This window comes from Neopsephotus bourkii, unplaced genomic scaffold, assembly GCF_033783945.1.
Source record: "Neopsephotus bourkii isolate Nb327-2 ecotype Australia unplaced genomic scaffold, CSIRO-AGI_Nbou_v1 NB_1652, whole genome shotgun sequence".
Classification (NCBI taxonomy): Eukaryota; Metazoa; Chordata; class Aves; order Psittaciformes; family Psittacidae; genus Neopsephotus; species Neopsephotus bourkii.
The window spans coordinates 756600-771722 of NW_026902126.1; the positions used below are offsets into that span (position 1 = coordinate 756600).

At 51.8% G+C, this 15123-nt stretch overlaps 1 protein-coding gene across 1 annotated transcript; it reads right to left on the minus strand.

Moving 5' to 3' along the window:
• Positions 1 to 1121: 1121 nt before the first annotated feature.
• On the minus strand, positions 1122 to 13860 carry FOXN4 (forkhead box N4). The gene is made up of 9 exons (XM_061374679.1): positions 13557 to 13860; positions 5427 to 5590; positions 4477 to 4592; positions 4259 to 4378; positions 3981 to 4108; positions 3731 to 3827; positions 3442 to 3649; positions 2212 to 2595; positions 1122 to 1705 (listed from the first exon to the last, which is right to left on the minus strand). Exons 1-9 carry the CDS (start codon positions 13637 to 13639, stop codon positions 1452 to 1454), a joined length of 1554 nt encoding a protein of 517 aa, XP_061230663.1. The 5' UTR covers positions 13640 to 13860; the 3' UTR covers positions 1122 to 1451.
• Positions 13861 to 15123: the final 1263 nt, after the last annotated feature.

Here is a 15123-nt window from a genome sequence, read left to right on the forward strand (position 1 = left end):
GAAAGGTTTATTTAACACGTGAAGAAGCAGCGATGCCGCCGCTCACAGCAAAGGATTGCTTGTGACAGTCAATGGGGATGGAGCATCCTTTGTAAGAGGTGCCCGGGGGCAGATGCTTGGAGGGAAGGTTCAGGCACAGGCGTTTTCCAGCCCCTGATCATCACAGTGGGGTTTCCAAGCCCCAGTGCGTGGCTCCAGCATCCTGCATCGTGTGATGAGGAGCCTGCGAGCACATGGATGCGACCCCAGGAGTGTCTATGGATGCACAGGAACAGATGGAGCATGAGATGTGAGCGTTGCCCCACGGTCACCGAGGTGTGAGTAGACTAAATGGTGAATTCCAACATCCATTAACTTTGTAGATTCTCAGGTGTCTCCTCATCCTTTGCCAGGGCTGTTCCCAGGTATAAACCAGGGTTTGACAGTGTGAAAGCCTGCATTAGCCTCAGCTGTACTGGGTTAATCAGGAGAGAGCATTGTGAACAGTTACAATATTTGGTCTCTGAGTTATTCTTTATAACACTTGAGTTTCACAGTGTCCAAAGTGCTTCTTTCAATGTAGTGTAACAACAGTGGCTGAACTCGTTGCATTTGGAGCGTGAATAACTTAGTGGGTGTAAAGCAGGGCACTGCAGCATTTGACAAACCTCCCTTCCTTTCTTTCCATAGCAATAAATATAAATAACTTTACAAAGAGGAGCACTGCCTAGCACGGAACAGACAGGAGCACGATGCACAGGTCTAACCACATCTAACCCCCTAAACCCCCTAAACACAGGCATCATTCCTAAAACCTCCTACTTTAACAGTTCAGTAGTTCCACTCCCTTCACAGGTAAGGGCTCTGCTTTTAATCCTACATAGAACAGTTCTCTGCTATGGGTTGGAGTATTTTTCCTCCTTTTTTCCTACCTCATAACAATAAATTAACAATAGGTACGTCCAGAAAGTGTTAGTGGTGCAAGTGGCTGCAGAACCTGGGTGGTCCTTGTTCAAAGGCAACAATTATTTGGTAACTTTAGGAAAAGAGATGCAATGGTGCAGGATCAACCCTTTTTGGGCTCCAGCTTGGTGCTGCCCTGCCCATTGGGTTGTTGGCTTCTGTGTAAGTGGTGCCCAAACAGCATCCACGTGCAAGTCCAGAGCCCAGCACCAGTTAGGTGTCTGTACCTTAACTGGGCTGGTTTTAATCTTTGTTACTTTCTAGTCTGAGGCCTTCCACATCCTTTGGGAGAGCTCCCTGGTCCTGCATCACCAGGGTCCATTCCCCTTCTTCAGCCTTCCATGGGTGGAAGCGGTTCCAGTAGTGACAGTTTGGTTCATTCTGGCATCCTGTGCTGTGTCCCAGGAGACAGCATCTGCAGGAGGAGCTCTCTTACTGCTTTCAGGTTGGATTGTAATGGCTGGGAGCAACCGGCCCCTGTGTTGGAGGTCCCTGGCACGGTGCAAAGCTCAGAGCAGAGCGATGGGTTTGTTGCCCTGGGGGTTCATGTACGGAGCTGCCGCTGCCACGTTGTCCAGCGCGGTGTAGGTGGTGTAAAGGCCGGTGACCTGCACGTCGGAGAAGGAGCGATCGCTGCCGCTGGAGGCAGGCGTGAGGCCGGGGGGGCCCAGGTCACAGTCTGAGAGGTGCAGCGGGGAGGTGCTGAAGGCAGCCAGGGTGTCGAGGCTGAAGCTGTCGTCTTTCATCTCCTCCCATATGTTACCTGGGAAGCAGGAAAGCCTGGTCACAGCAACGCATCCAACCCACCCGTGCACCCCGGCGAGGGGTCGGTCTGTAACACAAGGGCTTTGCCAGCTGCTTAGGACTGGTGCTGCTTGTGGGTGCTGCCAGTTGTAGTGCAAAGGCAGCAGCAACTGTGCTGGTTTCCCCCCAAAATCCTCTGCTTCCAGGAGTGCAGGGCTCTCTGGGCAGCATCTACCTACCCTGTGCTGACCAGAAACCCAGGGGCCAGGCCAAGCTGGGGAAGTTCTTTTACAGAAGGGGAAAAGCAGAGCTCTGGATGTCCCTGCTCACCTCTACTGCAGTGCCAGCCCTTGAATCATGAAGGTAGGCTGCTGTCCTATCCAGCACAGGGCAGAAATGCACTGTGGGCCAGGTAAGTCGCACTGCAGCAGCCAGCACCCAAAGTTTTCAGCTCAGTTACACCCCTGGTTATATATTCAGGACATAAATCATGTCCTTCCCCACCCCAGCTTCCTCCTCCTGTACCTTGCAATGCAAAATCCATGATGCTTGGGTCAAGAGCATCCACCTCCGTGCTCATGTCTGCTGTCACGTTCAGGAAGTCCGGCGGCGCGCGTCCCATGGGGTGGTGTGGGAGAGGACTGTGGCTCCCATCAGGCAGGCTGTGGAGAGGAGGGCTCTGTGCGGGTGCTGGTGAGTCCGGGGCGATGCGAGGCTGGGGCTGGAGCTGGTGGTGCAGGGGCATGGACTGCAGCGAGAGCGTCATCAGCGGCTGCGGCTGCCCCTGCGCCAGGGACATGCGGCCCTGGGCTGCTGCCATGCGGCTCAGGGCAGAGACCTGGGGCTCGGGCTGCTTGCTGGGCCGCCGGCAGCTCTCGGGTCTGTCGGTGATCAGCTTGTCCAGCTCCTCTGCACGAGCAGTGCCCATTCCCAAGGGACAGAAGAGACAGTTTAACCCCTTTGCCCCAGCAGGGACCAGCCAAAGCATTTCACAAGCGAGCGCGACCCCATGCTCTTGCCATAGAACTGAATGGGCAGCATCTGTCACGTGTGAGAGACGTGGCACAGGTACAGGCTTTGGCTGTGCAGGGAGCGCCTAAACTGAGCTAAAGAAGTGATCACAAGAGACTTAGACCCCACAACCAAGCCACCACCACTGACAGCTGACCTATAGAGGAAGAACTGAGCATCCTCAGCAGGGCTCCTGCTCAGAGGGATGCTCTGAATTCTGTTTGTATCTCAAATGAGATTTGTATGAGAGACTCCTGCCAATTCCAATGGCACTTTTGGTTTTAAGCAAAGCAGAAAGTGATTTATCCTTGATTAAAGGCAGGTTTTGCAGCAAAAACCTCCAGCTGATTTTGCCAATATTGAGCTCCCGAAAGCTGCATGCGTCTTTGTAAATAAGAATGGGAAAGTCTTGGCGAAAGCTGAGTTTTGCAGAGGAGCAGGCAAAAACTGTGTTAAAAAGGGACATTATAACTACTGACACTGGAGGCAGCCTAACTCCTCAGGTGGTGCTGGGTCCATTAGCACAGAGGCGGGGGAAGCTAGGGACCAGTTCAGTTACCTTCTCCTGCTGCTGGGTCTCACCTCAGCCCAGCAGCAATGAGTTCATTCAGCACAGAGCATGGGGACGTTTCAGCTGAGCAGAGGAGGAGGCTGCTGCGGGGCAGAATCACCCATCCCTGCCGAGCAGCCCTTTGTCCCCTCTTGCCTCTCGTACCCACAGCCAAACCCCACCATGAGCCCTACCTGGGTTAGCCATGCTCCTGTGAATAGCAGCCAGGTCCTTCCGCTTCCACTTCTGCATCTCCTCCTCCATCTTGTCGATCTTGGCTGGGTTGAGCGCCCACAGGCACCCTTTGCGGGAGGTGCCGCTCAGTTTGTTCTCCACCTTCTCAAAGCACTTGTTCAGGGACAGGTTGTGGCGCACGGAGTTCTTCCAGCCATCGGGGGCTGTCTGAAAGGGGCAGGAGGATGTCGGTGAAGTGAGCCAGGACCCAAGTACCGGTGAGGACCTGCCCTTTGGGTGCGTGCATACCTTGAAGTAGGGGAAGTGCTCCTTCATGAAGCTGTAGATCTCGCTCACTGGCAGGCTGCCTGTTTTGCTGTTCTTCAGTGCCATGGCGATCAAACAGCTGCAGGACAGAGAAATGCAGGGAAGAACACAGTGCATGCACTTAGGCATCCTGCTGCCTTCTGCTCTAGCTCCCTCAGCCCCATCTCTTCAGGCACAAACAGCTGACCATGGGGTTACTGCTCCCAAGTGCTCAAGAGAGCTCTCTACTCACCTGTATGAATAGATGGGCTTGGGGTAATGCTTTGGGTGCAGCTCTTGGGCAGAGTGAGAAGCCAGGCGCGGCTGAGGGTAGTGGGGCTGAGTCCCATAGGATGTGTTGTAGATTGCCACTGGGTTACACTAGGTGCAGAAGGAAAAGATGGAAAATGATGGATGCAAACTGTCCATGGGTAGGTAGCTTTAGGGATGTTGTGTTAGTTTTGTTTTAAGGGTTCTAGATGTGATCTTAGGAGATAGCTCAAGACGCAGACACCAAGCAAATCACAGTACCTGTTGTGTGCTCTGTGCTAGGGCAAACACTTGCTGTGAATGAGGAGGAGGAGGAGGGAAGAGCTGTTGTTGTGTTTGTAAACCAGGAGAGGGCTGCCCACCTACAGCATACTGGCTCATCTGCTGAGATAAAGGCACCAGCTCTGTCAGTCTCAGAGTTACCAACATCTTTGCTGAGAGGAGTGGTGCAACAATAACCCATCAAGGGCTGCTCTTACATTCGTGCCGTGTGTTGAAATAGAACTGAGGCCCAGGATTCCCTGTGGAAGGCTGGCCTGGACGTGGACCATTGCTCCAGGTGCTCCTGTTGAGTGCAGGTTGTTTGCCACAGGACCTGTTTTGGAGAAAGCCAAGGCAATGAATGCCTGCATGGAAGTGCACTTCAGAAAAGAGAGCTGCCATTTACCAGTAACTGCCTTTCAATTGGGCCCAGCTCAGCTCTGGAGTGGCTAATCACAGCTCGCTGGCTTTCCATCCCCAAAGAACCCAGTGTTTCACAAATGGCCAACGCGCCATCAGCTGCTCCTAAGGCTTGTTATGCAGGGAATGGGAGATGAATCTGTGTAAGAGTCCGCAGTGCTGCTGTGCACACAGGAGCTTACAAAACAGAAAGCCCCATGTACCCAGCACTATCTGTACCCCAGAAGGGTTTCTGCTCTCAAGAAGGGGATACACTGAGCTCTCTCAGCTGAATGCCTCAGGGAACAAGAGTGTTTGTCTAAAGGATGCTCACAAGGTAAGGCAGGCAGTCAGTGCTGTAAGTGTGTGAAGCAAACAGATACGGGGTCAGTAAGTTACTCTAGATTTTAGCAGGGTTGAAACAAATGAGAAAGCCTGATTAGCTAATCTCAAGCTGTGTAAAACCTCTGAAGGGTGAGTGCTGGTGCCCAAGCTCACACAACAAGGCACCAGCAGTTACACTGGGCAGAAATACCAGTTGGATCCTAAGGTCTCTGTTGTCACCACCAGGGCTCACTGCCTCTTGGGATGAAGAAAGAAGATTAGGGATGCTCTTACCAGGCAGCAACAGGCTCTAGGCCTTTTGACAGGAAGCAAACTGTAATGCACTTAACAGGAACCCACTAACAGGAAAGCTGGCGTGGAGGGGAGGAGGAGGTGGAAGCTGTGTCTGTTCAAAGAGCAGTCATTCAACACCCCGGCAGTTTACCTGTCTGTTGCAGCATCGCGTTCTGGGCACCGAGGCTAAAATCCATCCTCCCACCGGCCATCTGCTGTAACCGAGGGACATCAACAGATGTCAGCCACGACAAGGACTGCAAGTCGCTGGGGAGCTCGTCCTCACTCAGCTGGGAGGGCTCGGGAGCCAGGAGCCTGCAGGACAGCAGCAGAGGTGAGCAGGAGCTGTGCTGCTGCATCGCTGCCCTGCTTGGAGCGGGGATGCCCGGGGTACCAGAGCTCACATTTCCAGGTGCTGCAGAAGCCATTCCCAGCTCTGAGGTTACTGGTACTTAACAAGGAGCCACGAAGTGTGTGGAACAGTTATTAGGGAGGTTTTGGCATACCAAAGGCTCCAAATGCTAAAGCCAGTGACTGAATGCACACTCACACCCACCCTGATGTTAGCAGCGTGACGATGAGAGGCTGCTTTTGGGTTAAAGGCCTGGGTTTGACCCATTCACCATGCTCTGTCTCATGCTCCTGCTAGAGTGCATGGCATGGAACTGAAACATGGAGATATGTTTGGAACACTCAGCGATTCCTGTACGGCCAAAGCTCCCATTACAGAACTATTGTAAATGAAAGGCTAAACTACTACTTATGTTAAACAGCATCACAGAAGTCATAGGTACCTTAGAACATGTCAGGGAGTTATCATTAGATACCCAGGGTCCAGAAAAACACCTGACTAACACAGAGAAGAGCATGATACAGTGGGTTGTAGTTGGTTTTGCTTTCAAAACAGGGGCTGTCAAGAGCCCTCCCACAGATGTGTGTTACTAAGGGGTGCTCGTTGCCAAATGATGGTGCAGGAGCCTTAAATAAATCTGGTCTCTTGCTGAAGCATCCTTTATGTTTGAGACTGCCCTAAATCAGCTCAAAAGAGCAGGGCAGAGCTCCAGTGCCTGGCTGCCCAGCGGCTTTCAGCCCCTCTATTCACGACCTCCAGAAACATGTACCCAAGCTCCCTGAGCCATTATCTGGGAGCTCTGGAAAGCAGAGGGTGATTTATGTGTTTGTTAAAAGAGTCTGAAAAGATGAAAAGGGGAGGGGGGGAAGGCTCAAAACACATAACCAGGAGCCAAAACCTCGAATCCTGGCCAGAAACCATCTCCAAAGCTCTCTCCCAGCCTCCCCTGGTCCCTTTCTCCTACTGTAGTTACAGCACAATAATTAGCATTGCCATGGTTACCACTCTTCAGTTATTTGGTGAGGCCTGGGACTCACATACAGAAGAAGCCCATCAGGTGACGGCATTCCCGGCACGGAGATTGGCTGGATTGGAAGTAAACAGGAGCAGTAAATGATTTGAACACTGGGCAGGCTCATGTGGTTTGCAACAGTTGGGCCCATTCATGGGGAGCCGATAACCCATTGTGCCGGCAGCAACCGCTGCCCGCCGGCACGTGGCCCCCATTGTTTTGGGGATTCTTGGTTAATTGTTTCTCCCCCCCCTCCCCTTTTCTTCTCCGGCTCTTTCCAACCCTCCCATTAATGTGGCTGAATGGCAGGCGACACACAGCACACATCCCGTGCCATCTGGCACCCCGGCCCCTGCCAGTGCTCCCAGGCACCGCAGCCCCTGCGGCAAACAGCGGGGTCAGATGGGCGGTGAGGGTCAGCACACGCCTCCTGTCAGGCAGTGAATCCACCACATGCCCTCCGCATGGGATGAGCGCATCCATCCCGCACTGTCGGGCCCCGTGCTCTGCAGCCTCCCTGGGTTGAGATCATTGGGAAGTGGCGGCTTTGCACTCGTCCTGGTGCTCTTCCCACAGGTGGGAATGAGTGGTGATGCTCCGGGCACAGCTGGATGCCATTGGAAGCTGCAGCTGCACCTCCCCTACTTGCCAGTGAGCATCACGCAGCGTATCCCGCTCGGCATCCCTGTGATGCCATCCTGCACTGCCAATCCAAACAGGGACAAGGAAGGTGACTGGGCTTTTAGGTGCTATTAAGTTATTAGAAGCACAGAATCCCAGCCTGGTTTGGGTGGGAGGGACCTTACAGCTCATCCAGTTCCATTCCCTTTCCACGGGCAGGGACACCTTCCACTGGAGCAGCTTGCTCCAAGCCCGTGTCCAACCTGGCCTTGAGCACTGCCAGGGATGAGGCAGCCACAACTCCCTTGGCTTTAAACAAATGCCAAGATGCAATAATCTAACACCAGGACAAACGTATGAGCCTTCTCTTCTTCCAAGACAAAGACATTTCCTTCCCTTCCCCACCCTAGCACATCTGAATTTGTGTTTACAGCATTTTTAAAACCACGTCTGGCTGCTCACTCACTTCTTTTTCTTTTGAAGGGATTTGTTAGTTGTCAGAATAACTGTTTTCAGGAATAACGGAGAAAAAAAAGAGTGTATTGAATCAGAATGAAATATTTCATGTTTAAGGATTATTCTTCAGGTTGTTTTCAAAACCAGTGTTTAAATTTCATGTCTTAAGGTGAAACTGCTTAAAGTATGCACAGAGGTTTTACATGCCCAGGTATGTTCTGCATCATAAACCCAGCTTCTCTCCTAGTGCACAGCCTCAACGTGTGCCCTGCTTTTAGTGAAGGAATGCTAACCTAGCTGCCTTGGGACAGAGCTATGCACAGGAATACTCGACACTTGCATCTCATAGGGTTCAATGTCCCTGCCCTCTGCCAGGACAGCTGCAGGTGGATCAGTAGAATAGGATCACAGAATGACAGTACATAGTACATGCTGTGATACCCCATGCACTCAGAGTGTGCCCCCCTCCACAGCCCTTTCCGTCTCACGTTTGAGGGCAAACTTCAGGAGTCAGAGCTCCTGCCTTTGGATGGGTGTTCACAGCCCCTGGCACAATGGAGCACTGGAGTCAAAGCAGCTCTTTCCTTTCAGAGCATGTAAATGAGACAAATAGCGATAGGCCCTAAGGAATGCACGCACCAAACCCCTCCCCAGCTGCACATTCCCCAGGGCTGCCCGGTGCATGGGCTGAGCCAGGAAGCCCTGGGCAGACAAGGTGGCAGTGACCCTAATGGCGCTGCAAGCCTGGTGTCCTGTATAAAGGTGTGATGAAATGATGCAGCTTGGGTTTTACCCCGCTCCTTTTAAACCCCTGCAGGAAACCACGCTTGTTTCTGTGTGCTTCTGGCCTAGAAAGGCACCTGCAGAGGAAGAATCCACGTGATGCTGAGGGTTTGAGCCCCAGTTCTCCTCTTCGCATCAGAGGATGTACCCCTGAGCTATGGCAGGTATGATACAGGTATGATACTCAGTGGCAGCACGAGCCTTTGCTCTCTGCTCTAGCACACGCTATCCAAAATATCCATCCAATCCATTCCTGCCATTACCCTGTGGGACTCTGCAACTAACTTCAGGGCTGAATTCAGATCTGTATTCATAGAGGCAGCTTTACCATCTTTTCTTACATTGAGCTGTGCTGAGAGCTGGATCTAAGGCTCATCACCACTGTGAATGCGAGCCATCCACTTCTACATCAGCAGCCACCTTGGTATGGCATATTTGACACTGGAGACTATAGGGACTGTTTCTTCAACAGCATCATAGGTTGACTATATTTGTCTATTACCATTGCAGCACTGACTCCTGAGCTTTTGCCTGTGCTTAATACAACTGGTCAACAAGCAGGAGCAGGTTAGGAGTGACACCTGAACAGGAAGAGTCCCAAGAAAACCTCTTCTTGAAGTGGTGATGAGCACCTGGTTTCTTTTGCCTGGGGTTACGCAATGTCCTCAGATCACGCACAGTGATTTCTCATCTGTAAAACACCACAAGGGAAACGTGTGTTTTGTGACTCCAGCTGTCTCCATGGGGAGAAGCATTCCCTGTTTTACTGAAGGAGTCAACCTCACCATCCCCTTCTGCTCTGCCTCTTCTCTCCATGCACTTCTCTTCCCATCTTCCTCCTGTGCAGGTGCTTTTACCCACTCTAGGGTCTGCCTCCTGCCTCTCTCCTCACTGCGTGTGCACCAGCTCCTCTCCTGCTCCAGCCAGCAGCTCACCCTGCTTTTGGTCTCTTTGCCTCTTGAAGGCACACCACCCATCCAGCCCCGAGCCAGCACACCTTTCTCTTCCCTTTCTTTAGGTTCTTTGAGTGATTTCTGGCCTGCCTGGTTTTGGCTTTGGCAAATGCAGCTGGGATGTGACTGCAAGCTGGTTTGCTATAAAACCCCCCAAATAAACCAATGAAAACATAAACCTGGGGCTGACATCAACGTGAGCTTCTCCTCAATGTGTTGAAGCATAAAGCACTGCAGGAATGTTTTCTGTTAAAGGAGCATTATCTACCTGGAAAGCTGATCTTTCCTTCAGCTGCTGTCTGTTAACACTGAGCTGATTCACCTGCCTGTGATTGCTGTAGTTCTTTACCCCAGTGTAAAGGGAATATAAACCACGCTACCATTTAGGTTGCACTGTTGTAAGAAGCCATCTCAAGTGCATTACTGGCTGCTGTGGTCATGCAGCAATTCTGCTTTCTGCACCAGTGAGATTAAGATGGGTAAGATAAGAGCAGTGCTACAGGAGTGCTGAGGAGTTCCTTTTCTGTGTCCATGCTTTGAATGGGAGGTCAAGCCCTGCTCATGAGGTAAGATGTGAAATGGTGAGCCTGGAAAGCAAGACATTGCCTGGGTACAGACCTGTCCTCCCCATCTCTGCCTGCAAGTGCAGGACAGTTTGAGGAGCAAGAGCCACAATGTTTTATTAACAGTGCCCAGCACATTGCAGGAGCTGCACAGGGAACAGTTGAGTTAATCCACTTAAATCAATCCACAGTGGCCTGAGTTTGGCTGGTTCCTAGGAGGTTTCTCATGTGTATTTAAAGGATGAAGCAGCTACTGTGGTGGAACTCCTTGGACACACGGAGCCGTGGTCCTGGTCCCTGTCAGACACACACAGTGTCAAGGGAATGGACCCTGGTATGTTCCTTGGGAGCAGTTATGGTTTTGTCAGTTATGCATTTGGAGCCTTTTGGCTGCAGGGATGTCCTTCAGGCAAACTCCCAGCCCCACTGGGGACAGAACCACTTAGGAGAGCTAAAGTGTACCATGTGCCATGAAGATAAAGACTTTTTGCCTTTTTCACCACCATAATGCAGTCACATCCCTAATATATGAACTACAGCAGTTGCAATGTCTGTATCTTGCTTCTTAGTGTGTAATTTTATGCTTTTTTGCTATCATAATTATTACAATGAAAAATTAATCAGATTATCTAATGAGCTAATGAACACAGACTGGTTTTTGAAGAACCAAAAGGGACTATTAAAATGGGGTAAAGGAGGAGGTAATTTACTGCTATGTTAAATAGTTAATGACTGAGTAACACCTTCTGATCACAAAAGATAGCCATTTAAAAGTTAATTCCTGTTTAATAAGCATGGAAAGTGTGTTGCAAGGCCTTCAAAACACTACGTAAACCTTCTGTCAACTGGAAATACATAGTAATATAAAAAGCATAGAGATGGGGCTCTTACGCAAACTACTGAGCTGCAAAACATGAAGTTGATTTACCTTGATTTAGGGTTAGCCTTACACCTGAAGTAATGTTATTTCTTTAGATAGAATTCTGCATTTTAGTTACTTCTTTCAAACTATAGATGCCACACTGTTACCTGAAGTGATGATCTGCTTCCTTAAATTTAGATTTCCATGTATGCCAAATAATCAATAGCAAATTGCTGCCTCCCTTCTAACAGCCTGTTTTTCATGCCGTGATTCATTATACAATATGCAGTAAGCCACACGTAACTGTACCTAGCTTGGGAATGGGATGGCCCCTAAGATAAATAAGTACATTAAATCAGATTAGACTGTGAAGGGATAGAGTGCAGATCTGAATGAAAACTATTGCTTGAAGATTACAGTGTGTTACAGTTCTCTACTTTTATTCCCTAAAATGCAAAATGAAATCATTGGAAATATTTGTCACTACAACAATCATGAAAATACTGAAGGTTGGAGTATTTACACTGGAATATGAAGTATTACTTGGCACTAGTAGCCAGGCATTGGCAGCGCCATAAGCCCATAGATATCAGAGGAGATATGATGGCTCTTAATCATTCCTGGACATCAGGATGTTCTGTATCCCACAGCTAGAAGAGATCTCAGTCTAAAATCATTTTACTGCAGTACAAATAGGCCCTGGACTTTTCGTAGCAGGCTGATCTTCACTGCTACCTTATGTGATACATCAAATGTATTACAGATGCTTTGGACCCACAGTGTTCAAAGAGCCGATAAAATCAGGGATTTTTTCTTTTCCTCATAGGTTTAAAAAACAAATACAATCACTAAACCCCCCTGCTTTCAAACTGTACCCATGCAAACCTCTTCGTATTTGCCCGTTTGATCCCCTGCTTACATGGCAATGCTTTCCCTCCCTCTTCAGAGCTTCCTCCTGCACTCCTGCAGGAAAGCCTGGTCTCCTCCAAGTCCAACTGTCCCATTGAAAGATTCCGAGTGAGACAGAAGAGTATTCTGAGCACAGCCCCAGCCTCCCACTCACTAATTGGAGGCCATTCCCCATTTTGTGGAGCCTTGATGCTCCCCCATGGAGCACTCGGGATTGTGGGTTCCAGTCTTGGACTGTGGTGACAGCAGGAGAGTAAACAGAGCTGATAGAATTTGACAGGTCTATTCTTTCCTTAAAATCATTCAGTCTAAAAGATTTTCTTTTACATAATCCAAAGTGTTTTCTCATGAAGCAGGACAAATGCTGCTCTGCATTTATGGTGCACTTCAGATTTTATGCGTCTTTATCAGAATTCGCCACTATTAAATGAGGTCAAAACATTCATTTTAAAGCTGCGTTAAAGAAATTGCAAGTGGAGGGGGGGGGGAAAGCTGTAGAGAACTGGGACCTTTCAGTGCAAAATGGTCAGCAGAGGATTGAAAGTCGGTTTTAAAAGCAGCTGACTTCTGAGGAAAAGAAGAAACTTGGAATCCTGTTTTGGCAGCAAGCTAAATCCTGACTTTCCTCCCCAAAAAGAGAGGGGGTTTTTTCTGCAGCTATGAGTTAAAGAATAGTTCTGTCCATTAAAAGGGTCTTTGTTAAGGTGGGACGTTCTTCAGGGCACTGAGGCTCCAGACCTGTATTTAAGTACCCAGAGCCTCTCCCCTACAGCCCCATCATTAAATACTGCATCATTTCTTTACAAATATTGACACAGCCAACAGCAACGCCTGGAGCAAGCAGGGCTTCAGCAAAACAGGGCTCCGCAACCCGTGTGCCACAGCGGCTGCACACAGTAGAACAGATCACTTGTTGAGCTGCGAGAGGCTGCGGGGCAGGGTTTGCATCTTGAACACAGGGAGGCTGATAGAAGAATACCTGCAGCGGAGCACTGCTACCCATGGGAATGGGTGAGACCCCCCCCATGCTGGGGGGGGAGGTGATAATCTCTCATTCCTCACATTAAAGCAAGAAAATACAGTTGTTATTTCACTATGGGAGCTGGGCTGTGTTCTGCTCTTCTGTATTCCTTAGAACTTTCATCATGGGAAGAGTTGTAACGCAGGTTAACCCAGTGCACTGTAATTCATGCACAACCACCCAGTGACTCCCAGCAACGCTTCCAAATGGTATCAGACACATAGGTACAGGTCAGTTATCAAAGGCTGCTGACAAACACAGCTCTGCTCCCACCCATCTTACAAGACACATCAGTGCTTTGGAGCACTACAGGAGTGCTTGTTTTAACAGAAAGCTCTTCTGGTGTCTATTACACTTGATTTGGTGACTGCTTCATAGCAATGCACAATGGGATCTGAAAGGGAACGCCTCAGTAATTGTTAGTTAACAAGAATATCCCTCTCTGGCAACACTTGTACAGCTGAGAGAGTTTGCTGGGAGGTCAACCCAAGGCGCTGAAGGTGCATTTATCCAACATAGCTTGCATCAGAACATTTCAAACAGGAGTGCTTCTATACAAGTAATGCATCGTAACAGATCAGCAGCTTAAAAACGCAATTCAGAGGGGAGAAATAATGCAGTTAACTTTAAAAAGAAGAGGGGAAAGTTGATTTCTATGTGCTAAGGAAGTTTCTAGGAAATAATGGGGGAAAAGCATCAGTTCTTAGCGCCAGCACAGGGCGTATTGCTGAGATCGGTAAAAGCCTCACCTGTACTCCTGTGGAGGGTGGTGGGTTTGCCCTGAATTCCTAAGGATTCCTGACATTATGGACGGGATATCGCTCTCTATCATCTCCTTGGCACAGACAGGCAAACCGCAGGAAGCTGTTCGGGCAGCAGTAGCTATCCAGCACTTCAGCAGCGGCGGGAGACCACGAATCCCAGCTGGAAGCCCGGGCTGTAGGGAAGGAAAGCCCAACTTCCATCACCTTGTGCTGCAGGTGCACTGGGTTTATTTGGACCAGGCAATGCAGTGGAATGTTTTAGGGAAGGAGGAAGTATCCAAAGCTCCAGATGGGAACCTTGCCCCGATGGAGGGAGCAAAGGGGCTGTCGGTACCGGAGCAGCGGAGTCAGCTGGGACACACGCACCCGGTCTGGTGGCTCCTCTTAAACACCCCGAAAGCACTTGGGATGCGCAAGCCTCGGGGCTGTGCCGCGGTCCAGGCCAGCCCGGGGACAGGGGAGCCCGGGAACCGAACCCGCCACCTCCGGATCTGCCCCTGGCCGCTCCCGAGCCCTCCGCGGCGCCGGCCCCGGCGCATCCCCGCGCCCCGACCTGCCCGCGCCTTGCACCAACCTGCGGGCCGGGGCCCGGGGCCCGGCCGGAGCTCCGAGCGGCGGGGCTGGCGTCCCTCTGAGGGCACGGGGAGCTGCGAGGGGCCGGCGGCGGCGCGGAGCCGCGATGAGTCCCGGCGGGGCCGGGCTCCAGCCCGGGTTTAAATTTCCCTCTCAGGAGCTGTCCAGCCTGGAGCATGCGCGGCCGGGGCCGCCCGCGGGGTCAGGCCCGGGGCAGGGCCGGGGGAAGCGCTGCGTTCGCCCCCGGTCCCGCCCCGCCAGCGCCCGGGGGACCGGGCTGTGGGGAGGGCGAGCGGGGAGCGCGGGGGGCTTGAGGGGAAAATAACGCCCAAAATAGGGACAAGAGCTCCCAACAGCCCAACTTCGGGCAACTTTCCTGCGAGGGGGAGGGGACCCGCCCCGCGTTCAAACGGTTGGAGCGCGGGGGGAGCGCACGCGTGAGGGGGAGCGGGGCCGCGCCGGGGCCCGGAGCCTCAGGGGGACCCCGCGCCCGGTGCCCGCTGCCCCGCGGGGACGGCTGAGGAGGCAGCGCCCGGGCCCGCCTCTCCCCGCCCGCGTTCCCCGCCGCTGAGCCCGCCGCGGCCCGGGGCCGGCTCCTCCGCGGGAAGGTGCCCGGGAGCAGCCGCCTCCTTCAGGCGGGCCCGGCGGCGGGCAGCGCCCGGGGGTGAGGAGAGGGGCAGAACATGGCGGGCCGGGGGGAGCCGAGCGGTGAGGAGGAGACGGGTCCCGGGCCCAGAGAGCGGGCACGGCTCGGCCCGGAGCCGGGGAGCGGAGAGAGGCCTGCGGGGCGGGCAGAGGCAGGCGGGACCCAGGGTGGTGGGGATCGGGGTGCAAGGTGGCAGGGAGGGTGGATGTGGGCACCGCTAGGTAAGTGCGTACATGAAGTAAGTGTTCACTCTGACCTTCATACTTCTGCTTCCTCCTTCACCAGAAGCTTCTTAAGCATGATGCGCCCATCAGATAGCAAAGTCTGACAGCA

Excerpts from the sequence above, each read along its gene's own strand:
- FOXN4 (XM_061374679.1), bottom strand. The coding sequence starts at position 13,639 with ATGATAGAGAGCGATATCCCGTCCATAATGTCAGGAATCCTTAGGAAT. Across the intron at positions 4,593-5,426 it reads CGCGATGCTGCAACAGACAG|GTCCTGTGGCAAACAACCTG; the intron begins GTAAACTGCCGG and ends TCTCCAAAACAG. Across the intron at positions 1,706-2,211 it reads CATGGATTTTGCATTGCAAG|GTAACATATGGGAGGAGATG; the intron begins GTACAGGAGGAG and ends CCTGCTTCCCAG.